General features: G+C 37.6%; 1 protein-coding gene across 1 annotated transcript in view; it reads right to left on the reverse strand.

The window, feature by feature from the left end:
• The window catches only part of LMNTD1 (lamin tail domain containing 1), a 102879-nt gene that overhangs the window by 17591 nt on the left and 57449 nt on the right, over positions 1–27839 (reverse strand). Inside the window, exons 5-8 of the mRNA XM_069106814.1 lie at positions 27408–27594; positions 22385–22504; positions 12231–12433; positions 10942–11114 (exon numbers count right to left, since the gene is read on the reverse strand). Of these exons, the coding sequence (XP_068962915.1) occupies positions 10942–11114; positions 12231–12433; positions 22385–22504; positions 27408–27594 (683 nt within the window). The remainder of the gene's footprint in view (positions 1–10941; positions 11115–12230; positions 12434–22384; positions 22505–27407; positions 27595–27839) is intronic.

Raw genomic sequence — 27839 nt, forward strand, 5'->3', positions numbered from 1 at the left:
AGAGAGAGAGAGAGAGAGAGAGAGAGAGAGAGAGAAGAAAAACAGGATGGAGGGAAATACATAATTAGTAGTCATAATTGTGAAAAAAATTTATAGCAAATTTCTCTGATAAAGGTCTCATTTCACAAATATATACAGAACTGAGTCAAATCTATAAGAATACAAGTCATTTCCAAACTGATAAATGGTCAAAGGATATGAACAGTTTTCAGATGAAGAAATCAAAGCTATCTAGTCTTATAAAAATGCTCTAAATCATTACTGATTAGAGAAATGCAATTTAAAACAACTCAGGTGCCACCTCATACCTACCAGATTGGTTAATGTGACAGAAAAGAAAAATGACAAATGTTGGAGGGGACGTGGGAAAACTGGGACACTAAAACACTTTTGGTGGATTTATGGACTGATCCAACCAGTCTGGAGGGCAATTTGGAACTATGCTCAAAAGACTATAAAAACATATAGACCCTTTGACCCAGAAATACCACTACCAGGTCTGTATCCCAAAGAGAAAAAAGAAAAAGGAAAGGGACCTATATGTACAAAATATAGTAGCTCTTTTTAGAGGTGGAAAAGAATTGTAATTGAGGGTATGCCTGTCAATTGGGGAATGACTGAATAAGTTGTGGTATATGATTGTGATGGAATACTATTATGCTGTAAGAAATAAGTAGGATACTTTTAGAAAAACTTGGAAAGACTTATATGAATTGATGCAAAGCGAAGCCAGGAAAACCAGGAGAACATCATACATAGTAACAGTAATATTATATGATGAATAAATGTGATTGGTTTAGCTATCCTCAGCAATACTGCCATCTACCTCCAGAGAAAGAACTGATGGGATCTGAATGCAGATTGAAGCATACTTTTTTAAACTTTATTTTTCCTTTTCCTTTTTTTTTTGTTCTTTGTTTTCTTTTACAACACGACTAGTATAGAAATATGTTTTGTATGACTGCACATGTATTATGTGCCTTCTCAAGGAGGAGGTTAAGAAGGGAGGAAGAGAGAGAATTTGGAATTCAAAATAAAAAACCCCCAATATTATAAATTGTTTTTACATGTAATTGGACAAACATATAATATTTAGGGGATAAAAATGTTAAGCATCACAGGGTCAAGTACAAAACTGTAACACTTCACTACTGTGGCCAAGATGACATTGGATAACTAACAACTACCTTAGAGTCTAGTCATTTAATTCCTTAGGACTTAAGATAATAAGATTTGACTTAAATAGTTCATATCTTTTTATGTGTTGTACAAAATTACTAAGAAAGTTTTAATCAAATGCATTGCTAAAATATAGGTAAGCTATATCTACAAATGTCCTCTGATCATTTAGTTTAGTAAATTGTCAAAAAAGGAAATCTAGGCTACATGTCAGACTATTTCCAGCATTTCTCTCTTTCCCTTATCATAAATTCTAGGCACAAGCAGTTACTTCAACCCAATATTACCATTATTCCCACCTCTACAACATCAGTTCCTCCCTGTTAAGTGATATGAATATCCAGCACAGAATTATTACTTATTCGTTCCTCCAGCTGTTGAAGGATGAAATTCTCATTAAGGCATTTCAATCAGTTATTAGCTAGTCTGTTTTTGGAAGAAAGGGCACTCTAGCAAATACACAGAAAACGAGCCTCTTAGCACTACATAACTTGTACTTGTGAGCTTTTTCTGGAATTGTTCTTTCTGTCTGGGTGGTCTGTAGTACAGTCTGATAATGAAACCATTTTTTTTGTTTCTGCCTTCTTTGGTCTTCACTCAAATGCTCTATCTACATCATGCTTTCTCCTTCTCCCCCAATGGCTCCTGGATTTTTTCACATGAATATACCTTATTAGCATACAATGCTACTCCCCATTCCTTTTTTGCCTATTCTATTCCTTTTTGAATGAGGAGCTTTTAGGGCCATATTTCAGTTATATTTATTTATTTTTGCTTTTTGGAGGGGGGAAGGCAAGGCAATTGGGGTTAAGTGACTTGCCCAAGGTCACACAGCTAGTATGTGTTAAGCATCTGAGGCCACATTTGAACTCAGGTCCTTTTGACTCCAGGGCCGGTGATGCTCTATTCACGGTGCCACCTAGCCACCCCTTTCAGTTATATTTCAAATCACTATGTCTTAGTGAGAAATGTTAAGGTTAAATTCGTCTCCTTGCATTAAGATTTCTAATTTCTCTTACTGATTAAACTTTGGGCCTCTGTGCATAGATTGGAGGCCACAGAGTTTCCTACTGGTAGCTTTAAAATTTTTTTTCTCTTGTGAACTTTGTTCTTACAAGTGCTTTTTTTCTTTCAACTTTTTCCAGTATCTATAGTTTATGTTAGAGAAAAAAAGGTATTTCATCTCTTTTCACATAACTTTTTTAAAGTTTAGAGCCCTCTTGATTATATTTGTCAGACTCCAGGCAAATACGTTTCTTGCCTGCCTTTGGTAGTAGCACTCTCAAGAATCTGGCATTACTACACTTTGAGCCAGGATCCAGAAATCTTGATCCAGTTCTCAAACACCATCTTCTTTAGCCAGATGTTCACTTTGCAGATACATTTTTCATTTTATTTTGGTATTCCTTGCTTTTGATGGGATGCACTGAGGATAATCAATTGTGTTCCTGTGGTTTTTAGTTTAGAGTCTGTGATTTTTGGTAAAACTTTTTAGGTTTCTTCTGGTAGTATCATTTCTGCCCATGTGAATCACCAGAAATTGGTAAATTATGTGTTCTGATAAATATTGGGGAGATATTCTGTTATATCTTGGATTCACACTCACAGGAAGACAACAGTCATGACTATTGTCATTGCTTCCATATCCTCAAGTAGGAAGTTATTCTTCTTTTCTTCATCTGACCCTTTCATTCAATGTTCTTTTGTAATGTTCTTTCACATGATTGATTCTGTGGCTTAACTTTATCATTCCTTGAAGGACAAGAAGTTATTCCTCTTTAAAAATAGTTTCTTTTTTTGCTCTAGGTTTATGGCTGCCCTGATTGACAATCTTCCACTTTTTAACGTTCTGACAATGATCAAGTTTCCCCTTGTCTACTTTGGATCCTCCCTGCGATCTCACTGAACACTATATTGTCTCTGATAAACTGGAGAGACATCCCACTTGTGACATAGGTCAGTTGACTATGGTAAAAATATAATCACACAATCCATGCAAGTCATAGCAAACTCTTCTCCCTGATCTCCATACTGATTGAGCATCTCAGCCTTAAAAAGAAAACGAAACAAAAATACCCACCAAACTACCTATTAGTGTTTACATCTCACCTCTTGTATACCTTCTTTTAGACTTTTTATAATCTCTCCATACCTTGACTGCTACAACCAACTTCCTTTCCTTTATCACAACTTGATAAACACAGTCTATACTTCCTTTATCCTTTGGGCCTAGTCCTAAAATATATTCCACCAATTTCTATGTTTTATTTACCAATTTACTTGTTTTACTTACTTTTTCTAACTTGCCTTTACTGACCTTTTCTCCTTTTCCTTCTCTGAATGTTTTTCCTTGATTCCTTTTCTTCAGCTCCTTATTGCTTAATCCTCTTTAATTCTGCTCCTCTTTCAACCTTCTTCCCAGGAGCCAAAAATAAGGAATAGAATCTAAACCTGAACCTTGTTCTCCTTGAAATTTCTTCATTTCTCCTAAATTTCTCTTGAACAAACCCAATTTTTGGCCTTCTTGATAAGTCCAAAGCTTCTTGAGTTCTTTTTAGGCTTTTACTTTGTCCTTACTTCATCCTTCTCCTTTAGCTTTTTTCTTATCAAAACTTGAAGTAAAAACTGTACCTGGAGAGACTATTCCCTTTCATATTTTGCTTAATATATCCCAAATTTATCTTTCCCAAATTCAATCTTGAATCTTATTCATAAGCCCAAATTTTTCCAAACCACCTACACAATCTTCTTATTATTGAACTCATTTTATTTCTCTCTTCTCCTACAATCCCATTCCACAGAAGCCACAAATAGTCTGGTATGGATCCCCCAAATCCAGTGTCAACTTCATGCTACAATGAGTCAATGGAGTAGGATTTTTAGTGAAGAGTGTTACTATTTTTGTAGAAAAGGGGTCTTTTGCTGGGAGGAGCCAAGATTGCAGAGTAGAAGAAGCACTTAGCTGACCTAGCCCAACATTCCTCTCCAAACAACTTTAAAATAACACCTCAAATTGAAATCTGGAGTGGCAGAGCCAACAAAAGGTCATGGTGAGACATTATTCTAGTCCAATACAACTTAGGAGGTTGGAAAGAAAGATCTGTGACACGGGGTTGTGACTGGCCTGGAGCCCATGTGGATGCAACACCAATGGTGGAGGTAGGTGGTAGCAGCAGAAACAGCAGCAATTTTAGGAATTCTCCAGCCAGAGGCAGTAAAGCACCTACCAATTAGTCAGAAAGCAATTACAGGTGACCCTTGTGTTAGCACAGGATACAGAAAAAGGTGCTATTTGGCAGCTCCACTGCCACTTCTGGGTTCAAGGGTGGGAAGGAACACTTTTGGTTAAGATGGTGTGGGAGCCCTGAGAAACAGTATTGCTTTTGGTCACAAGGGATCAGAGACCCTGAAAACAGTATTACTTCCAGTCCCAAGGGAGCAGGGGCTCTGAAGAGCAGTATCACTTCTGGTTCCAGGGGAACAGGAACGCTGAGGAGCAGTAATGATTGCAAATCCCAAGAAACCAGGGGCTCTTCCTAAGTAAGGACCAGAGCCCAGTCCAGGAGAGTAGTGACCACACCTCTCCCCAAATTACACCACCTTGGAAGCACTGAAAACTTTCAAGCCCCTCTTCCCCTGAACTAGCTTTGAAAACAGCAGTGTGAAAAAGCCTGAAGGTTGGGATAGTGCCCTTCTTCACCAGGGAACGGAGCCCAACTTTAACATAAATTCAAAGTAAAAAAAAAAAAATGGGCTGGGAAAATGAGCAAACAACAACAAAAAATGAACAGGACCATAAAAAGCTATTATAGTGACAGGGAAAGTCGACACAAACTCAGAAGAAGACAATGAAGTCAGTAGAGCTATAAGCAAAGTTTCAAAGAGAAAGATGTAAATTGGACACAAGTCTGACAAGAATTCCTGAAAGAGCTAAAAGTGATTTCTGAAATAAAATAAAATTGGTAGAGTAGAAATTAGGTAAAGAAATGAAAGTGAGGAAAGAAAAAGACAATTAACATCCTTGTAAAAGAGGCATACACAATACTGAAGAAAACAATATCTTAAAGAACAGAATTGCCTGAATAGAAGAAGAGGTACAAAACTTCACTGATGAAAAGAACTCAAAAAGTAGAATTGACCAAATGGAAAAAGAGGTACAAAAGCTCAGGGAAGAAAATGATACCTTAAAAATATCAATTGGGTGAGCGGAAGCTAATGATGCCATGAGACATTAAGAAATTATTAAGGAAAACTGCTCTCCTGGGCTGATCTCTATTTTTTTTTTAAAGCAATTGGGGTTAAGTAACTTGCTCAAGGTTACACGGCCAGTTATTTCTGGGTGTGGTGCTAAGTATCAGAGCCTGGATTTGATCCCAGGTCATCCCAACTCTGGGGCCAGTGCTCTTACTCACTGAGCCACCTGGCTACCCCTTTACATGTATAATTGATATCATATTACTTGCCTTCTCAAGAGGTGGGAGAGGGGCAGGAGGGAGAGAGAATTTAGAACTCAAAACTGTAAAAAATGAATGGTAAACATATTTTACATGTAATTGGGAAGTATTTAACGAAATTAAATTTTTTTTAAAGGAAAAGACATATTACTTGATCATGGATTATATTCTTCTTCTCTCTCTCTCCATATCTGAGAAAAGCCTATGTAGTTAGGATCCTAGATTTAGAACTGGAAAGGATCTGAAAGGTCATCTAGTCTAACCTCTTCCTTTTACAAATGAGGAAACTGAATCTTAGAGAGGTTAAGTGACTTAGCTAGGGTCACACAGTTAGTAAGAGTCTTCTCGATTCCAAATTCAGAACTCTATTTATGTTAATCTATCTATACATATCCAAAGGCAATGATCATTATTCACAGATACTCATAGTTCAAGGAGAACTCAGGTAAACCTGTAACATTCCCAAGAAGTGATCATTCAACCTCTGCTTGAAGACCTCGAGTGAGGGAATACCTACTTCCTCCTATGGCAGTCCACTTTATTTTTGGACAGCTCTAATTTCTTTGTGACAATTACTCAATTGACATGTATTAAGCACCTACTCTATGCCCAGCATTATGCTGGGAGGGGATGAAAATAAATTAAATAATAACTACTACTTGGAAAGGAGACTACATACTAATAGTTATCCAAATAATAATATCTGACATTTGACTACCACAAAGCATTTATCTCATTTGATTCTTACAACAATCCTGTGTACTACATTATACAAATACTTTCATCCCAATTTTATGGATTAGGAAACAGTTTCAGAGATATTAAATGATTTGCCCATGAAGACATAGCTAGTAGATATCAGAGATAGAATTCTAATCCATATCTTTATCAAGTTCAAGTATAATATCCTCCCAACTATTCTATCACATTGCTTGTAAGTTTAATGAATGGAATAATCACTTTCTATGTGATTGGTCTTAAAACCCCAAACTTATAAAGTGACAAGGTATTAGAAAGGATATAGTTTCTTGTAAAAGCTGAATATGCAACATCTCCTTATAAATAAATTGGGTTAATTAGGTGAAGTCTTCAGACATCCCTCAACAATGTGCACTTTTCTCTTGTCAAATAATAGCTCATAATTATATTGTGCTTTAAGAATTACAAAGTGTTTTTAAAATAACCCAATGAAATGCATCTTATAGATGAGGCTCAGAAAGGTTAAACAGTAGCTCATGAACAGCACAGCTTTCAAAGGCTGATTTCACTGTTCAACAAATTCTTCCTGCCATGGGGAAGTGATTTCTGATAAGTCATAAAAACTTCAGTGTGGACTTGTTTGATATGGTACCCTCTCAGAAGTGTTTGCATTTTATGAAAGGACTAAAGGAAACAAAAACCAAAGGAATGGATCTCTAATGGTACAATTTTAAATTCTATGGCATCTAGGAGGGAGAAAAACCATTTTGGGCAGAAAGATCTTACTGTAAGTTTTCAAATAACATCATACAGGTAACTTCTTAATCTGTGGTATCTACAAACAAGATTCTAAATGATCATTCTACCAAAAAAATTAGTTTTCTTAGAAACTAGAGCAGGAAAACAGCAATTTGGTATGTTCCAATTTCTCAGAAGGTAATACAGAACATAATTTTCTAGTTATTGAGTTATTCAATGCCTTTGTGATGTTACTTCCACTTACGTCCTGCCACGTAGCTAGCTGAGATAAAACTTCTTTTTCCCCTACTGTGTCTATTTTTTAATGCAATGAGACAATTATTGTACTGTTCAGTATATCAAAGCATTAACTTTCTAAATAGTTAAGTTACTGGTCTGAAAGAGTTAAATTGGTTGCCAAAGATGTATTAATTTATGATAAGGAGTAACTTTGTCATTGAGAGGATCTAGCTTGTTAATCTCTCATCTTTAAAATAATCCCCAAAGGACAAAAGTTGTATGTTTACATAAAACATATGCTGTAAACATCTGAAATGGTATATCTCAGCAGAGGTCAGCAAACTACTGGACTATAGCTTACTGAACCCTGAACTGACCCTTAAAAGGTCTATTTTAAATTACACATTGAAAGCTAGGTAGTACAGTGGATAGAGCACCAGCTGTGGAGTCAGGAAGACCTGAGTTAAAATTTAGCCTCAGACACTGTGTGACCCTGGGCAAGTCATTTAATCCTGACTTCCCCCTCCTCTCTCCCAAAAAGCAGATAAACATTAAAGTTGGTCAAGAAACAAAAGTGCTTTCTGGAGCTAAGAAACATTTATAGAAAATGCACACCCACAATTTCTTGAAATTTAGAAGTAGTATTATCAGTGGTAGTTGTGAAGCTTGCCTTAGTTTTTGTGAGATAGAAGAAGTACTTTCTCAGGTAATCTGAGTCTAAAACATTTAGGACCAGGTGACTTGATCTGAACCTGATGATTTGCTGAAATTACATCTTTACCTAGTGAATTAAGTGGATGACCAATTGTCTATATTTCTAAAAGTGAGGTTTAAACAGTAGTATAATTCACTATAGTGAAGTGATCACTCTTTCACTTATGTTATCACTTTATTCTTAGAACCAATTCCCTGAAATTAGGCAGAAATATCTGAAAATGTTCAATTATTTCAGCTGTAAGAAAAGACATAAAAATGATTTTCACTTGTCTGTCCATTGCTGAAAACAATCCTTAGGAATATGAGGTATTTTAACCTAAATTCCTTATAAACACTAGAGGGAAAACCCCAGAGTTGTTATTCAGGAACATGTGATCTCAGGCAAGGAACAGATGAGAAATTTTTTGTTTTATTTGGACTGAAATTTTTTGTTAATTTTTCTAGTGCAGCTAATGCGATCACAGAAAATAGAGCATTTTGTTCAGTCTATCAGTGTCAAGTCATTGTATTTTGTTCAGTCTGGTTGTAAATGATCCAAGTAACTGGCCTTTTCTAGGTGGTCATGTTGTGCTGTATAAAATCTTGACTTTGAGACTGACCTGTATAATGTAAGTTATATTGCTGACTATTCTATTTAATAATCCATTTTCCTCCTTGACACTTTGGGGGCAAATTTCTGGTGCCCAATTCAGTGAATACTACAGGAGGTATGCTCCCAGTAGTAATAAGTACCTAATAATGTTGTGTTAAAATTATAGAACTCTTGGTATCTGTGTCCATCAATCTACAAAATAGGTGAATTTCTGAAAATGTGTCCACAAAACAAAACTCCACATTCCAAATCTTGATTTCTCATGACTCTCATTATAGAATTAGAGACTACAGAAGGGACCTCAAAGATCATTTAGTCCAGTCCCAGACTCTGCAAAGAAATGTATTCTTCCTCTTATACATCTCTGACAAGTGGTCATCCAAATTCTGAATGAACTCTTTCATTGATAAGAAAATTGCTGCCCCACAGGTTAGTTCATTTTCATCCTAATATAATTTTTAAAAGTTTTTTCTTAATTAAACCATATTCCATTAGTCTCTAACATGTACCTAGTGGGTCTAGTTCTATTCTTCTGAGATATTAGGAAAAGTCTAATCCTTCTTCCAAATGCTAGCCTTTTAAACATTTGAAGAGAACATATTTATTCTGTTTAGGTTACATCTTCAGTTCCTTCTACCATTCCCTATGGAGAGGATGTGTTTGTGGACTCTTTGCCACAAAGGAGCCTTAATCAATGGCAGAAATGCTTTGAATGGCAACATCATCTGTATAGACAATGACAGAGTAAGTGAGAAGGCTCCTAAGCTAGACCATACATTAGCTGTGACTCTGAAGATCAGGACAGGCCCTTGATGTCTTTATGAGAAGACTTAAATTAATATCTTTCTGTTAAGCAGCTGGGATTGATAGCTTTTCATTATAATAAAACCTAAAAGGATAGTTTTTCTACCCTAGTGACCAAGAAAAATACACTTTTGTTTCAGGCTCAAAATAAATCTTACAAAACAATAATTTGTTAGACAATCCAACCATACACTTGCTAGATGCTGTCTTTCTTTTCATTCATTTATTCAAATATTTCTTGAGTTCTTACTATGTGCAACAAATGGATATGAAAATCTTAATCACTTTCTGTATACTAGGTGCTGTGACTATGAATAAAAAACAAGTTAGTCCTTTTTCTCAAGGAGCTAACATTCTATGGGAATGATACAATATGTTCCCAGAGAAGGAAATACAGGACAAATAACTACAAAATGAAGGAGGTAGGTAGAATGGAATCACAATTGTGAGAATCAGGAACAGTGTCTTATTGAAGGAGGTTGTATTTGAGCTAAGTCTAGAAGAGAGCAAGGAGTCCCAAGGTACAGAGGCGAGGAGAGAGAGCATCTCAGGCATCAGGAACAGACTGAACAAAGGCACAGAAGTGGGTGATACCATATCAAGTACAGGGAACAGCAAGCAGACCTGTTTGGCTGAAGCACAGACTACAAGATGAGAGTAAGGTGTAATAAAACTGGAAAACTAGGGTGGGGACAGATTGAGAAGGCTCTCAATACCAAACAGAGTTTGGATTCTGTTCTAAAGGCAATGGGGATGCACTGAAGCTTCTTAAACAGAGAAGGATGTGGTTAGTCTGTCAATAAACATCTATTAAGTGCCTATGTACCAGGTACTGTGCTAAGTGCTGGAGATACAAGTATGAAAAAGAAATACAGCCCCCACTATCAAGGAGCTTACAATCACAATGAAGACAACTTACCAAAGAAAGCTAACAATGAGGACAGGGGAGAGATGGTACCCAGAACAGGTGTATGATGGAGAAATCTGAGGGACTGCAGCTGGGTAGGAAATGGGAAATAATTGGCTTGAGCACCTTCCTTAAATAGAGATCTTGGGGGCTCTCCAATCTGCCTTCCAATCAGAGAGTCCCAAGGGTCAGAAGGTACTCATGATATGTAAGACCAGGGCAGACGTGATCTTGTAGGATGAAGTTCCTTGGGGCATGGAGAAGTCCAGAGGAGTGCTGCTGGGGGGGTGGGGGGGAACAGAGAGTGCTGACCTGGGTACCTTCCTTAACTGAAGGTTTTGGGTTCGATCTGTGCTTTAGAAATACCACTTGGATAGTGACAGGGAAGATCAAATAGAGATGAGAGACTGGATGCACTGAGACCAGTTAGGAAGCAAGGGATTGTACTAAAGTAAATTAATATCAGTATAACCTTATTATGGCATATTTGAGGGTCACAAAGTTGAGGATGGATGGTTATTCAACTCTTCCTCCCGGAGATTATATATTTCAGTAGAAACTTATTCATGTTGTCCCTCTTTTTCCTTTTTGATAACTGGTTCTTGACTCACCTGGCATTGGGTCAGGTCTAGCTGATTGTAACCTTGACTGTCTGCACAATGTGCTCCCATCATTGCCCACAGTAAGTGGTCTGAGCAATGAATAGTTGGGATGTATAGGACAATTGCTACTAAAGCCCCATGGACTGCGATTGGGGAAAAGAGTTGGTGGGATTTCTTTTTCTCTGTAAAAGAAAAATGAAAAGCAAAATTATGTTTCTATAACAGACAAATAACTAAAGAGTACATGGATAGAAACTATGCAAATTGGTTAAGATTGTGGTATCTAAAATTGCATTTCAGATGCAAAGAAAATGGTCCTGTCTCTAAGATTCATTTATCAGCAGGAATTAAAGAGGTATAACTGATGTGAATGTTTTGTATAGATATAAAAACAAGATCCGTGTTAAAATAGGAATCTTCTAGCAAACTCAGTTTCAGCAGTTTTTTCCCTCCACCTACCCAGTTATAGTATGAATTTAAGTACTCAATGTTAGGCATGAAATGTTGAATGTTTCACCTCTTTAGCAGCTTCAGTACCTTACCTCTTTGTTGTGGTTCAGTCATTCAATCATGTTTGACTCTTCATGACCCCATGGCCCATAGCATGCCAGTATTGTCCATGGTTTTTGTTTCTATAGCAATGATAGTGGAGTGGTTTGCTAGTTCCTTCTTCAGTAGATTAAGGCAAACACAGGTTAAGTGACTTGCCCAAGGTCACACAGTCAGTAAATGTCTAAGACCACATTTGAACTCAGGTCCTTCCTAACTCTAGGCCCAGAGCTCTATCCACGGAGCCACCTGGGTATCTCCTAGGTGGTTAAATGATTTTCCCAGGGTCACACAGCTAGTAAGTGTCTGAGGCCAGATTTGAACTCAGGTCTTCCCGACTGGAGGCCCAGTGCTCTATCCACCAAGTCATCTAGCTGCCTCTGTAGAGGTGTGAATGGAGCAATGAAATGGCCAAAAAATTTGGGTATGTTGCATGACACAAATCCTTAGATACCACCTCTCCTTACATATGTGCCTATTGTTGGGAACTGTTATATTTTTATGCTTGCAACATGTAACAATATAAACATCTATAACATAGTAAAAGCTGTTACATGGATTAATAACAGTAACTCACATTTATATAGCACTTTACAACATGGATCCTTTTCAAATTTGGAGCAATAGCCCATGTTATTTCTTATCTTACCTCGACTGGTCTATTTCTCCATCTGATAACATCTTGTTGCCTGATGCTCGGCTAGTCCTTAGTTAACTACCATACTGAACAAGGTAAGTAGAGTATGTACCTCTTAAGAAAAACTCGAACTTGCTCCTCCAGTATTGTTGTGGTTTGTTGATCTCGCTTCACTTTGATTACTGTAGGTGGTATTTCCCGGTTCATTTGTACTTTAGGTGATGAAATGGCCAGTGGGCTTCTGTCATATTTTTTGTCAGTGTCAAATCCCTCCCATGCTTGTTTCCAATGGATAGGAGTATACCAAGCAATGGCCTAATGAGAGAAGTTCATTACTGTAATATATTATTTAAGAGAATTATTCTTTTAATTTCTTAGGCCTATTACAATGAAATGTGCTGAAGAAATGACCAGAATTGTGTTATATATCATTAAATCTAATTTTAAAGTTTGAAAGAGGGTATATATTGCTCAGCAATGTAAGTTTAGGGTGGAAATGGGAAGAGAGAACCAGTGAAACTCTGTATCAATGACTGTTAGGTCAAAGTAGGAGCAGGTAACAGAGGAAGTTGCCAGGAGTATAACATGAAGGGGAAGTGAAAGGAAAAATAATTTTTTATATTGCTTTTCATAAATATACATTTTTAGTTGCAGAAAATTCTGCCTCCATGGCACCTCGGTATTTTATGATGCCAAGTTAAATGTGTTATAGTGAAGGACAACACCACCGGAGACAGTTTCATAGAGGACACAATCTTCCAATTCAGGCTTGTGAAATTGTCAAATGTTTGGTGGGACCCACAAATGCCTTGTATTTCTATAATCCTTTGGGTTATTTCCATTTTCTTCCTGGTTATGGGTGAATCGGGGGAAGTGGAAGAAGACACTAACGTGTCAACAAAGCAGCGGTGGTTGTTGGGAGGCTAAGAGGTAGTGAAAGTTACAAAGCTGACGTACTCACCTACAGTAGTGGGAGGGAGTTTCAGTTTCCTAAATGTTCTATGTGTTTATTAGAATGATAAATTAAGTTAAAGCCTGACTAGGCACTCACAATTATATCTTTCTTCATAGGAAACATTAATATCAACTTGTATATTTAAAATAGAGAGATACTAAACAAAAACTACTCATTTGCACCTTTCAACTTTTAATTTTATAAAACTTGAACTTGGACTTAAGCTGCAACAATGTGAAAATGTTACATGGATTAATAATAGTAATTCCCATTTACATAACACTTTGAGTTTTCCAAAATGCTTTCCTCATAATGATCCTGTGAAGTAGGCATTGGTTGTATTATTATTCCCATTCTGGGGTATACAAGGTGTTAAGGGTTGTTTGTATACAAGGTGTTAGTACCTCTAGAATGAGGGCTGCCAAGTCCTTTTTAGGGTCACTTCCCACCTTTCGTGTCCACTTGCCAACCAACTCTCACCTGTTGTTCCAAGAAACTATAGCATGCGTATTGGCCACACCCTGTTAAAGCCATTTTGGTAGACAGGCTAAGGAAGGCTTAGCCTTGAGGGTAATTGATGGGCTTCAAACCTGTTGGTGAGTTGGGGGATGTCTACCCCAAGTAAGTGAAGACTTTATTGGTGGAATGGGAGGATGTTCCAATGAGCTGTGAAGGTGGAAGCGGGTGCTGTGGAGCACTTAGAGCTTCATTAGACATCAACAATGCCAAGGTGTATGCCACTGTATCCTGAACTTTCACCACTAATCTTGACTTTGTCTTGCAACTGGAATCCAATGACTCTGGGAGAGAGTGAGGTTGATGACATTGCACAACTCTGACTTACTTAAATTCAATTTATGTGCGAGTCAAAAGACATCACCCACACCATTTTACCATTTTAAATTACCTCCAAGTCCTGTGGGGCAGACAAGTGATGAAGCAACAGGTGTGGAGAGACTGGGAGCCACAGTCACAACTCTTCACTCAGACAGCCCAGAACATAGGGCTGTCTTCTCACTGGACTGAAGTAGCAGTGGGATTTGACAGCCCCCCTCGGTGTCTGAGCAGCCTTTTAAAGGCTTGCATTGCTCACCTCTTGATGTAAGGGGCTAGAAAAGGTAACCTAAAATTGTCTGTTTCACCTAACCTAACCATGGTCTGCTTATTGCAGCAGACAAGGATCCTACCCTGTGACTGAAACACAAAACAAGTACAAAAACTTTTGAAAAGATGACTGAAATCTTCCAGGTTATATGGCAAGAGGAGGTTATATCCCATGAGTTCAAGGATGCCATCCATCTCTATGAGGGAAAAAGAAATAGACTGTCCTGTGACAATCACAGTGGAGGGAGTCTCTCTTAGTCATTGCTGGTAAGATTCTTGACAGAATCCTCATTAATTGGCTGATCCGGCACCTGGAACATGGTCATCTACCAGACAACCAGTGTGGCTTCAGAAAGGGCCAAGGAATGGTTGATGTGGTGTTTGCTGCCCAACAACTCCAGCAGAAATGCCAGGAGGAGCACAGAGGTCTATGCTCAACGTTGATCAATATGACCAAAACCTTTGATACTGTCAGTCATGAGGGCTTGTGGAAGATCACGGCAAGATTTGGTTGCCCAGAAAATTTCATTAGTATTGTATGCCAATTCCATGGTGTCTTGCTTGCATTCATTCTAGATAATGGGTAATGCTCATGTGCTCTTCCTAGTCAGCAATGGAGTAAAGCAGGGCTGTGTCCCTGCTCCCACGCTTTGCTGCCACTTTTGGTCTGACAATCAACATCAAGAAAACAGAGGTTCTTCACCAGACAGCACTACACCGTCTTTAAGTGGAGCCATCGGTTACAGTAACTGGAGAAATTTTGAATGCTGTGGATAAGTTCACTTACATTACTAGGATACTTTCCAGGCATGTCTATATGGATGATGAGGTTGATGCACATGTTGCCAGACAGCTCAGTGTTTGGGAGGCTCAGAATAAAAGTGTGAGAGAGAAGAGGTATTAAGGCTGCCTATCAAACTGCAAGTCTAAAAAGCCATGGTGCTGACCTCATTGCTGTATGCCTGTGAAGCCTGGACAGTATCCTAGTGCCATGCCAGGAAACTGAATTTGCTTCCACTTGAATTGTCCTCGGAAGATTCTGAAGATCATCTGGCAAGATAAGGTGCTGGACACTGAGATGCTTTCTCAAGCTGACCTGCCAAGCATTCAAACCCTACTGCAAAAAGCACAATTTTGATGTACTGGCCACACTGTTCAAACATATGTTTGCCTAAAAGACTATTTTACAGGGAACTCGTATGAGGCAAGAGGTCAGATGATACAAGAACACTCTCAAGGTCAATCTGAAGAACTTTGGAATTCACTGGGAGACTGACAAAGGACTATCCAGAAAGATCAGACCACATCAAAGAATGCTCTACGAGCAAAGTAAAATTGCAGTAGTTCAAAAGAAACACGAGATGCACAGATTTAGAGACATCTCCATTCCAAATGTTCGTATGGATTATTTGTGAGTGACCTGTGGTACAGCCAGCCTTCTGAGCTCATACTGATTGCGTAGCCACAGTCAGACACACTGTACATTGACCCTGACATAGTGATGTCATTTTGGCCCTCTTCAAATTTAAAGGACAACAGCCATTCCCATTTTGGATATGAAGAAATTAAACATGATGGTAGGAAAAGGAAGGTACAAACGATTTGCATAATGTCATACAATTAGGAAAATTTGGGGCTATGATTTGAACCCATGCCTCTCACTTGAAATACAACTCTCTTGACTTTAAATGAACAAATTAAATAAATAAATACTACAACCGATGTTTAACACAACTAAATACAGAGAAGGAAAAAGTGGAATATCAAATATAAATTTAAATTTAGTGGATTTGAGTGGGAAAATTCCATTTTTCCCTTATGTATGATGGCACTTCTTAGGCAACCAAGTGTCTATTTCTTGGTCAGAAGTGCCACTGTAGTCAGTTCTATTGAGAAGCAGATCATCTCTGAATATCTCTCTCTAGGATGGCACATGGAAAAGTGCTGGATTTGGAGTCAGAGGCATGGCTTTAAATTCTAGATGATCAAATTACTAGCTGTGCCACTTTGGGCACGTTGTGTTTCCTCTTGGGGCTCTTTTTTCCTCATCTATAAAAGGAGGTGGTTACACTAGATGATGTCTACATCTAAGATTATAGCTGTAGGCCCCTCCAACTCAGGGAATATATATCATGTTTTTCTCCCCAAGGCCTAAGCCAGTATTCTAAAAATTGATTGAGAAATCAAAGGGATAGGAGGGCACCAGATCCAATTCCTTCAGTTATAAATGGGAAACTGAGGCTCAGGAATGGAAGTGTTTTGCCCAAGGTCACACACATAGTCAGCACAGGAGGTAGGATTTGAAACCCAGACTGGACAAGCATTTCTTGGATAAAGTACAGTACTTTTTGTGTATGTACTGGACTATATGGTTACTGAGATGCTTTCAGATTCTCAAATTCTGTGATTCTGTTGTCTAAATTTTGAACCAGTGATCAGTGCTAGGATTAGAAGACAGTATCACGCTCAATAAATGTTTGATGATGATAATAGAATAAGGTGAAATACCATCATTGATTTCAATACCATTTCTAAAAGTTGGCTATGTAGCTAATGAGATTGATTTCCTGTAGAGCAACCATACTGTTGCCATTCAGTTGTTTTTCAGTCATGTATGACTCCTTGTGACCCCACTTGGATACTCTAATGGTTTGTAATTTCCTTTTCCAGATCATTTTACAGATGAGGAAACTGAGGCAAACAGGGTTAAATGACTTATCTAGGGTCACACAGCTATTAAGTGTCTGAGGCTAAATTTGAAATCACTAAGATGAGTCTTTCTGACTCCAGGCCTGACACTCTATCCACTGTGCCCAGACCATCCAAATTGTTCGTTAGAGTCTGTGGAAGTGGTATGTATGATGTAGTAATGTGGACAGTGGGAATAGTGTGGGTTATGGCTAGTGTCTATTTGAAGGTTCACAAAATTTCTGAATCTTAGCAATTATTTAATACAACCTCTCATTTTACTGATGAGTGAAAAAAAAAGCCCTTATAGATACATGACTAGTTACTAGGAGAGAGAGCATAGAAGTGAGCTCTCTTGATTTCCCTTCCAGTGTTCTGTTAAGACTATTAGCTAATATTCTTCATGTCAGTGAAAAGGCACTTTAGGGCTTTAAGTCATACTTTCTACTGTTTAAAATGTGTGCATGACTTCTCTTTGTCCAGGCTGAAGAGGGTATTTTTTAGGGCCCTAAAATGTGGTTCATGGTAATTCATGTCTAACTATTTGCAGATTTGGGCTTCTGTACTATGAGGTCTTCAAATTTTCTATTAGATATTTGTAAAGCTTACTTCTTCAAAAGAGCTTTGGGTGGGAGCATATATAACCTGCACCAACACACATTATAACTTCTTGCTACGTGGAAGATTTCATAGATCACTGTGACCAAACTATAAGAGTGTATCAGTGGAGCAGCTAGGTGGCATAGAGTACTGGCCCTGGAGTCAGGAGGACTGAGTTCAAATATGACTTCAGACACTTAACACTTAGTAGCTGTGTGACCCTGGAGAAGACACTTAACCCGACTGCCTCACCAAAAAAGAAAAATAGGGGGGAAAAAAGAGTGTATCAGCAGCAGTCCTTCATCTGATTATAGAACTGCACAACTTATACACTAGAAAGAGTTTTTTTTAACAGGTCATAATCGCAACCACTGAGTGACATTTTAGTAAGCTTTGGGATTACTAAGGGATGGTTCAGTAACTTGTACTTTTCAAAGGAAAAGTTCTTAGTTGTAAATGCAGAAGCTCATTGCCACTGGGGTAGAGGTGGAAACGTTCCCTTGCTTGCCAGGTAGAATGTAAGCTCTTTGAGAACAGGGGTTATTTCATTCTCTTCCCATTGTTTCTGACCTGAGATCTTAAACAGAACAAATGTAATAACTAAATCTATTTTCCGTTTGATAGCCTCGTAATTACTTGACTGCAGCAATTTCTGCTTACTCCAAACAAAATCTTTACATTTCCAGGTTAAACATATCCAGATTTTTCAAATGATCCTCATATGACTTGTAAACTCAAGGCCCTTTATTATTCCAGTTACCCTCCAGCTTATCAATGTTCTGCTTAAACTTCTGTGCCCAGAAATGAACACAATAGTTTCCATGTGATCTGACTGTGGTTGAATCCTGTGGGACAATCACTTCCTTATCCCCAGAAGATCTACTTCTCTTAGTGTAGCTCATGATCACATTAGCTTTCTTTTTTTCCCTTTCATTTCACAGTTTACTTACATTGAACTTGCTATCCACAAAAAAAACACCAGATGTTTTTCAGACAATTGCTATCTAATTATGCCTCCTCCATTTTGTACTTGTGAAATCAATTTATTAAAAACAAATGTAAAACTTTTATCCCTATTATATTTTACCTAATTTACTCACTTCAGTCTAATGTTCTAGCCTGCCAGCATATTTTAAATACTGATTTCATTATGCAGTTTATGAGCTATCCTTTCTAGCCGTGTGTCATCTGAAAATGTGAAAAGCAAGCCTTCTATGTCTTTAATGAAGTCACTGATAAAAATGTTAAACAGCACAAGGCCAAATGCAGATCCCTGGGGCACTGTAGTGGAGACCCACTGCTAAGCTGACAGTGACTGCCCTTCCAGTCTAGTCAATCAACCAATTTGGAATTCATATAATTATATTATCATCTTTGTAAATGACATAATGTTAGGAAGGTTTCCTTACACACTGGATGATGGAATCGGGATTCAACAAAATTTTGACAGGCTAGAACGTTGGCCCAAATCTGGTAAGATGAAATTTAATATTTTGAACCCAAACACTTGGGTTCAAATGATCAATTTTCTAAGTATGACATCAGGGGTATGTGAGTTAGCCAGAAGTCTATTTGAGAAAGGTCTGGGATTTTAGTGGACAGCAAATTCAATGTAAGTCAAGAGTATAATATGATAGTCAAAAAGCTAATTCAACTAAAAAAGGGCATGAAGCATAATTTCTAGGAAGAAGGAAATGGGCCTATATTCTGTCTTAGTCAAACACAACTAGAGTTCTGGGTCTAGGCCTAGTTGCTACATTTTAGCAATGCTATTGGTCATTTGTAATTCAGCCAAAGGAGGGCAACTAGGATGGTGAAAGCCCTTAACATGCTATATCAAATTGGTTAAAGGAACTGGAGAAGTTTAGCCCGGAGAAGAGAATATTAGGGTATTGTCCTCATAGCTGTCTTTGAAGGACTATTTGGAAGGAATATTTGAAGGTCTATCTCATGGAAGAGGTGTTATACCTGTTCTGACTAGTCTTAGGAGCAGAAACAGGAGCCATAGGTAGAAGCTGCAGTCATATTTAGGTTTCTATAAGGAAGTGTCCTAACAATTAAAGCTAGCCAAAAGTGGAATGAGCTGACTCAGGAGACACGGAACTCCCCCTGACTGGAAGTCTTCAAGCAAAGAGTGAATGACCTCTTGGTAGATATGCTGTAAAGGGCATTAAATTATTCAGGTACAGGTAATACTAGATGGTCTTAGATGATCCTTTAAATTATGGGATTTTGTGGATCTATGACTTATCTAAGATATCTTTATTACAGATACAGTCAGAATTTATAAACTTTCTATTTGAATCTCCTTACCCTATCAATGAGTATAGTGTCCTTATCTTAAACTAATGTTAATTGCTAGTGTTTAAGGAATACCCTATAACTTATTAAAACACAAAGAGTTGTTTTAAAAGTAGGACTTTCATGAAGTATCATGAAGATTTTATTAATGAAATAAAAGTCCTGCTTGATTTTATTGGCCTTTGTAGACCAGGAGTAAAGAAGTTTTGGTTCTAATCAGACTCATACAATGGATTTGGATAAGCTGGTTTAACTTCTCTGGTCCTCAGCTTCCTCATCTGTAAAAGTATGGGTTGAAGTAGTTCTATGTAAGTCCCTTCCAGCTCTAAATTCTATGGTCGTGATTGAGATGATTTCTAGGCTTCCTCCCCTTTGCCCCCTCCCCCCCACAATTGAAATTCTATGTAAAAGGAGCACAACAATTTTTGCACTTTGCTCCCTGTTCTTCCCTCTTCTGATCTCATCTTTATCACTTCTTATATAACTTTCCACCCAAATTTGGGTAAATAAGAACACACAAGAAATGGCTGGCTCCCTTTAAGCATAGGTATTAAAATATGGCTCAAGACTATATATATGTATATATGTATCTATGTACAGAACATACAGTATGTATGTGAAGCTTCAGTGCCAATAACTGAGACCTCTTCCAAAAAGAGCTCTGATCTGGGCCTCTTCATCTCTGAAAAAGTTATCTAAAATCTCTGTGCCTATATATGTAAAAGAAAAATCTAGAATTTCCATTTACAAAGTACTTGGAATCTTGAAATGAAAAGAGATATTTAAGTACAATGTATAATTAAGATGCAGTAAACAGTGAAGTTGAGGAAGAGAGTTCTGATGGCCTGCTTGGGAACAGCATCCTCTTGGGTTGTATTTCAGGCTCAGCTAAGGATTTCTGGGTTGATGCCTTAGGCAAATAACGTAAGTTCTCTTCATGGCTCCTTTCCCCCCCCCCTCGGGCATTCAAATCATAGCTTACAGAAATACTAGGAAATTTAGTGTAACCTTATAAAAAGCCCTAAAGAGACATATATGAAAGCTGATAAAAGACCCCCAAGGATCGCTGTTTATTGGAACAGGCAAGTTCCCTGGTGAAAAAAAAAAGTATTTTTCAAATACTTGAGACCCTGATTCCTGGCACTAGTCATTTCTGCAGCCCTCTATGGAGGAGGCTAATGAGAACCCCTGTCTTTATTTTTCATGGGGTGCATCAATGCTACCCTTGAGAATCCAGTGAAGCAAGTAGGTCCTATAAGGAGACTGAACAGACTGTCAAGATGGTAGGGAAACCTTGATCCCTAAGATGCTACTTCAAGCCTTTCAAAGCTTTATACTGTAATGCAGACTGGCTATAGCTTAGTCTGCTCAATAGCAGTCTTCATAGCCAGTTCTCTCTTAAATATGCCCACCTTCATTACCTTGAACAAGTGTCCACTTCAATGCATATGTGATAACTGATTTTATTAGATCTTATGTCTGGCATGACAGATTTAAGTCCTGGACTTGTAGGCAAGGGGATCTTAGTTCAAATCCAGTCTCCAATTACGATTAGCTAATGGGCAAGCCACTGAGCTTCAGATATCTCTCTATGATTTATTCACTGAGCTATGGGAGGGCTGAAGTCTGTGTATGGAGAGAGTTCCCACACCATTGAGACAAAGAGCCTTGACATAAAGGTGAGTTCCCTTTCAATAAAGGAGTTTAAGAGAGACTGAAAGAACCACTATCAGAGATATTGCAGAGGGCATTCTCACATGTTATAGGGGATTGACCTAAATCAGGTGTGGGGAATGAGGTCACATGTGACCCTCTAGGTCCTCAAGTGCCTTCAAGGTCCTTTTATTGAATCCAAACTTCACAGAACAAATCCCCTTAAGAAAATAATTTTTTCTTTTCTTTATTTTTATTCTTGATCCAGTCAAGAGGCTGCACACAAGGACCTAGAAGATCACATGTGGCCTCAAGGTTGCAGTTTCCCCACCCCCGGCCTAGATGAACTCTACAAATCTATGAATCTTGAAGGAAATTCTTATTCACCTACTGTATTAGTAGCAATATGATTAAGTAAATCAGACTGTAGGTGAGACAGAAATACAGGATTTTTACAGTAGCCACAAAACCCTTCAACCATTTACTGTTCCTGATACCCTTTAGGTATTTTACTAGGGACAAAGATAGCACAAAAAAGGCCTGAAATAATGAATTCTACCTCCCATTCTGATTTTTTTCCCTCCTGTATTTCTCTACCCTGAACCTAAATATCATTGATAATGTAGGTAGATGTCCAGGCATTGTATACAGTCCTCATTGCCCTCCATTGCACACTCCACATCATAAAATTCCTATTTTATACTGTTAAGTGACTTGTCCAAGATTATACAGGGATTCGAACTCAGCTCTTCTGATTTCAAATTCAGGACGTTTTCTGTTCTTTATGGTCTTTTTCCAATTTTGGCACATTTGGTGTCAGAGAGCAGATGCTGCTGATTTGTCTGAATCTATGATTGTATTCAGTTGTGTTTCTTGCTAAACTTTTAAATATGTCAAAGTAATCTGGGAACATTGGGAGGTCTATATATCAAGTTATAATCAACTGTTAAGAATTCAACACTGACTTCACCATTAGGTTTACACAGGATGGTTGTACAGTTGGGACTTGTTATAAACTTGTCTTGTTCCTTCCAAAGAAAATCTGATGGTGGCCGATGCTTTACCTCAGATGATGCTGCCCAAACCTAGAGGAAACAGGAAAAAAAAAAAAAAAAAAAAAAACAACAGACACCAACTGAGTAATCATTCTCCAGGTAAATGAGCTTCTTTATTCTCTTGTAAGGTCCAAGTTAACTTGAACAAGAATCAGAGTATTTCCTGCACTAAAGATTGGGGAGGGGAGCAGGAGGGAGATATCTACATGTTACTGTTCATAAAATTTCTAATTAATGTAACATAAAAATTATTAATAAAACATTACATCTGAGGACATTACAGAAAAAAAGGATGAAAACTATGGCAACCTACTACAAATATTGGCGTTTATCCAGAGAATAGAGTAGTGAAAGTGAAATGGCAAGATCAGGCTTTTTGCAGGATGAAGGGATTTTCTTGACTATTGAGTCAGATCTAGACCTTCTCAGGAGGTGAGATGTCAACAGATGACATCAAAAGTATAAGCAGCTACTACTCCAGGAAGAATATGTGTGTTGTGATAGTAGGTAACTTTCTGCTAAAGATGAGGAAGTGACAGTTGACTTATTATATCCAATAAGGAGATAAACCATGTTTCACAGACAGATACATTTGAAATGTGCCAGAAAACACCTAGCAATGTGTCAAGTCTGAGAACTGCCATGTACTCTTCAAGTGGGCATGAAATGTGTCATCAGAAAGAACTCTGAAATAATCCTTAGAATTTATGAAGACCTCACTAAGAAATGAGAATTTTGGCATGAGGGTATTATTTTTATTATTGTCACCAAGTGAAGCCAGGGATTTTGATCCAGAAGGAAGGATATAGGAAGTGAACAGATGGCTTAGAAAACTGCTTCAGATAATGGGATTCAACTTTCTGGACCTTGATTAAGACATAGAGAAGCAGGGCTGTGTCTTACCTAAATTCTGTATATGATTACGTGCACACAATAGACATTCTGAAAATGTTTGTTAAGTGAACAGGCTCATACTCAGGGATGTTACACATCAAATAATGCCTGGAAATTACTTGCCTGGGTACTGATCTAATTAAGAGTTAAAAGCTGAAAAGTAAAGGGGAAAAAGGAAAAGAGTTCAGACATAGCTGCTAGACCAGCTATTAAAAAGCTCAGCAGGTATTGGAGAAAGAATAGAAGAGGTGCCAAGAGGTGGAGGGAGGAAGGGATTCTACCACAGAAAATATCCTGTTCAAGGTCACAGACATACTTAAAAAGGAACAAATTAGATAAAGGGTAGGGCTGTGCTTCAGGAAGTTAATTCACCTTTGTGAAAAGCCATGAACTTGAGTAGAAGAAACACTGTGATGTTTCTTCCATGATGAAGAGAAGTAATGGAGAGAGCAGGAAGTGATAATATGGTGGTAGTTTCATGTTTTATGCTTCCAGGACAGCTAAAGGAAATGGATGATGAGATTAAGCCCTTTCACCCAAAGTGGGAGAGGAAACAGCTGGAATTGCTGATGAATATTCATGAGTTCGGGTTTTTACTGCAAAGGAATTATACCAATCCATGTGTTTAGCCTTACTTAACAAATTCATGATTGGAATATTCAAAGGTTGGCCTTGGTGGCCTCAGTTTCCTCATTTGTAAAAGAGGGATAATAATACTCGCACTAATGTATAGTTATTAGGAGGAAAATGGTTTTCAGACCATAAAACACTATGTGACTGTGAGTTATGATATGACGAATCATAGAGAATGGGAAAGGTGTGAAATTTTAGGTAGGCTAATGTTCCAATTTTCAAAAATGAAAAGAGGGATACTTCAAATTATAGAGCAGTAAGTTTAACACCAACTTCTGTGGAAATAGTAGGATAGATTATTGAAAGGATGGTTTGTGAATACTCAGAAGGAGAAGCAGTCATGATGAAACATTACTATGAGTTTGTTAAGAATACATTCTGCTATATTAACTTTATTTCTTTTTTTGACTGGTTCAGTACCATGGTAGATCAGGAAAATGCTACAACTTTTAACAAAATCTTTCATCCTTGCAGACATGGTAGGTAGAAATGGATTAGAGGACATGTTGTTTAGTTATTTCAGTCGTGTCTGACTCTTCGTGACCCCATTTGGGGTTTTCTTGACAAAGATATTGGAGTGGTTTGCCACTTCCTTCCCAACTCATTTTACAGATAAGGAAACTAAGGGAAACAAAATTAGTGACTTGCCCAGGATCACACAGCAAGCAAGTGCCTGAGGTCAGATTTAAATTCAGGAAGATGAATCTTCCTGATTCCAGGCCTGGCATTCTCTCCACTGTGTCACCTAGCAGTGAACAGACTGGAGGAAAATACAATTATATAGATTCAGAACTAGTTGAATGACAAAATCCAAAGAGTGGTTGGGTAATTTCAACCTGAAGAGAGGACTGAAGTGGAATAATGAAATGTTATTTATCCTTCATTTTCAAAGATAATCAGTAACATCACAGAGTGACATCTTGACTAGTTCATGAATTGGATTTAAGTAAGGCAGAATTATATAAAGTTTGTCAGTCTCCTTCTCTTTTCCAGAGTCATTGAAGTCCAGTGGCAAGACAAAGTTAAGACGACTGACTGGTAATGGCCAGAGATGCAGTGGATGACCTTGGTGTCCTTGATGTGAGGTTTGACCAAGTTACAAGGGCTTTACAATGCCTGCTTTTAGCTGCCTTCGTGACCACTGGAAGAAATTGTTCTTGTTTGCCCATTCTGCTGGGAGAAGTCTTTACGTGCTTAGGGTAGATATCCCCCTCACTCAAAGAGTTTAAGGCCTGCTTGTAACCCTCAACCTGGGTTAGCCTGTCTGCCAAGATAATTTACCAGGGTGTGGACACTGTGCATGCTACAGCTTCTTGGAACCACAGGTCAAAGTTCAGTGCCAAGCAGACACCAAAAGGAGGTGAGCAGACCTGAAAAGGGCTTACTTAGTAAGCCTTCACACCAGAGCTACTAGCCTGTTGACTGTGTTCATTTTAACATTTCCATCAATGACTTGAATGAGGCATAAATCATATCCTTACCAAATCTATGAGTGACACAATGTTAGAAACGAACATATCAGATAACAGGATCAAAATCTTATGTAACCTGAATATTAAAGGCAATATCATAAAAAAAATTAAACAGAACCAGATCAAGTACCTTTTACAGCTATACCAAGGAGAGAATTCTTAATGAAACAAGGGATACAGATAATCATAAAAGATTAAATAGATAATTTCAATTATATAAAACTGAAAAGCTTAAATGAGAAAAATCAGTGCAGTTAGAATAAGAAGGGAAATGGTCAATTGGGAGGAAAAACCTTTGCATCCAATATCTCTGATAAAAGTCTCAAATCTAAGCTATAAACCAAATATAAGAACAAAAGTCACTCTCTAAAGGATAAGTCATCAATGTATGTGAACAAATAGACCTGCAAATGATTAACAGCCATATGAAATATTGCTCCAAATTACTAATAATCAGAAATTAAAATGTTAAAAAATCTGTTTCAGCTCATATCCAGAAAATTAGCAAAAAATGACAAACTATGGGACTAATTAATGATGGGAGCAAGATTGTGGAAAGATCAATACATTGTTGGGGGAGCTATGAACTAGTCCAACCATTCTGACAAGCAATTTAGAATTATGTTAAGAAAGTGACCCCAATGAACTCTTCCAACTATTCTGGTGAACAATTTGGAACTATGCCCAAAAGGTAATCAAACCATATATACTCTTTGATCCAGCAATGCCACTATTAGATCTGTATCCCAAAGGGATCATAAAAAAGGGAAAAGGACCTACAGGTACAAAAATATTTATAGCAGCTCTTTTTGCAGTGGCAAAGAATTGGAAATTGAGGGAATGTCCATCAATTGGGGAATGGCTGAAAAAGTTGTAGTATATTAATGTAATTGAATACTATTGTGCTATAAGAAATGATGAGCTGGCAGATTTCAGAAAAACCTGTTAAGACTTACATGAACTAATGTTGAATGAAGTGAGCAGAATCAGGAGAACATTGTACATAGTAAGAGTCACACTGTATGATGATCAGCTATGATTGACTTAGCTGTTCTCAGCAATACAACGATCCAAGACAATTCCAAAAAGACTCATGATGGACAATGCTATTCACATCCAGGGAAAGAATGGATGGAATCTGAATGCAGATTGAAACATACTATTTTTGCTTGTTTTCTTTTCCTTTTATTGTTTCTTCCTTCACAACATGACTAATGGGGAAATATGTTTAAATGATTGCACATATACCTACATCAGATTGCCTGCTGTCTTGGGGAGGGGTGAGAAAAGAGGAGAAAAATTTGGAACTCAAAATCTTTCAAAAAATGAATGTTGAAAAGTATCTTAACATGTAATTGGAAAAAACCAAAATACTATTAAAAAAAGTGACCCAGAGATCTCACTGCTAGTCATATATCACAAAGGTCAACATCAAGTCTCATACATCAAAATACTTATAACTGCACTTTGTAGAGTAGCAAACTAGACACAAAGTAAATGCCCTTCAATTAGAATACAACTATACAAATTCTGATACATGAATGTAATGGAATATTACTGTACCTTAAAAAACAATGAATATGAAAAACTCAGAGAAGCATGGGAAGAAATAAGCTGATACAAAACACAGGGAAACGTATTTCATCTTAACATAATGAAATGTTTCCTAACAATTATATCTCTTTAAAAGTTTGAAAGGGGGTGATTGAAGAAGTCAATCAAGCATTCCCTGTCACTGAAGGCCTCAAGAAAGAGACTGATGGATAACTTGCTGTGGATGTGAAGACAGGTTTCATGCTTTGGGTAAAGAATCTCCTAAGTGTCTTTTGAGACTTTCAATGGTAATCCTATGCTTCTATAATATTCTAGAATTGTTAATATGAAATTATTGGTTCTTCACAATATTATTTAGCATATTTATATCTTATACTCACGGTTACTGTAGCATTGGCTGGCATTCTAATATTTGGGTGGAATTTATAGAAAGAGACTGCATGGCCATTCACATTTTGTTGTAGAATATGATCTCCAATTGCCAGTTCTTTGTCAGGAGAAGAGTTAATTATCTTCACGAACAAACCACTGCCACTCACTTCAACTATTTTAATGTCTCCAAGAGCACTATAAAATAATATAACATGCTTTTAAAAGTTTATACCTTTTGTGACCAAAGCAATTTAGTAGCAGAATAATAAAAGACGCTAGTATGTTATTTAAAAATCCAAGAAAAATGAATTATTATAGAGATGCAGCATGTGGCAGTAGAAAGAGCATTATATTTAGATCCTGGGTTCAAAATGACTGTGTTCAAATCCTGGCTCTGTTATTTGCCATGCAAGTGACCTTGGGCAAGCCACATGACCTCT

This window comes from Petaurus breviceps, unplaced genomic scaffold (genome assembly GCF_028583685.1).
Source record: "Petaurus breviceps papuanus isolate PSGF00001 unplaced genomic scaffold, PetGlider_PUasm1.0 81, whole genome shotgun sequence".
NCBI classification, from domain to species: Eukaryota; Metazoa; Chordata; class Mammalia; order Diprotodontia; family Petauridae; genus Petaurus; species Petaurus breviceps.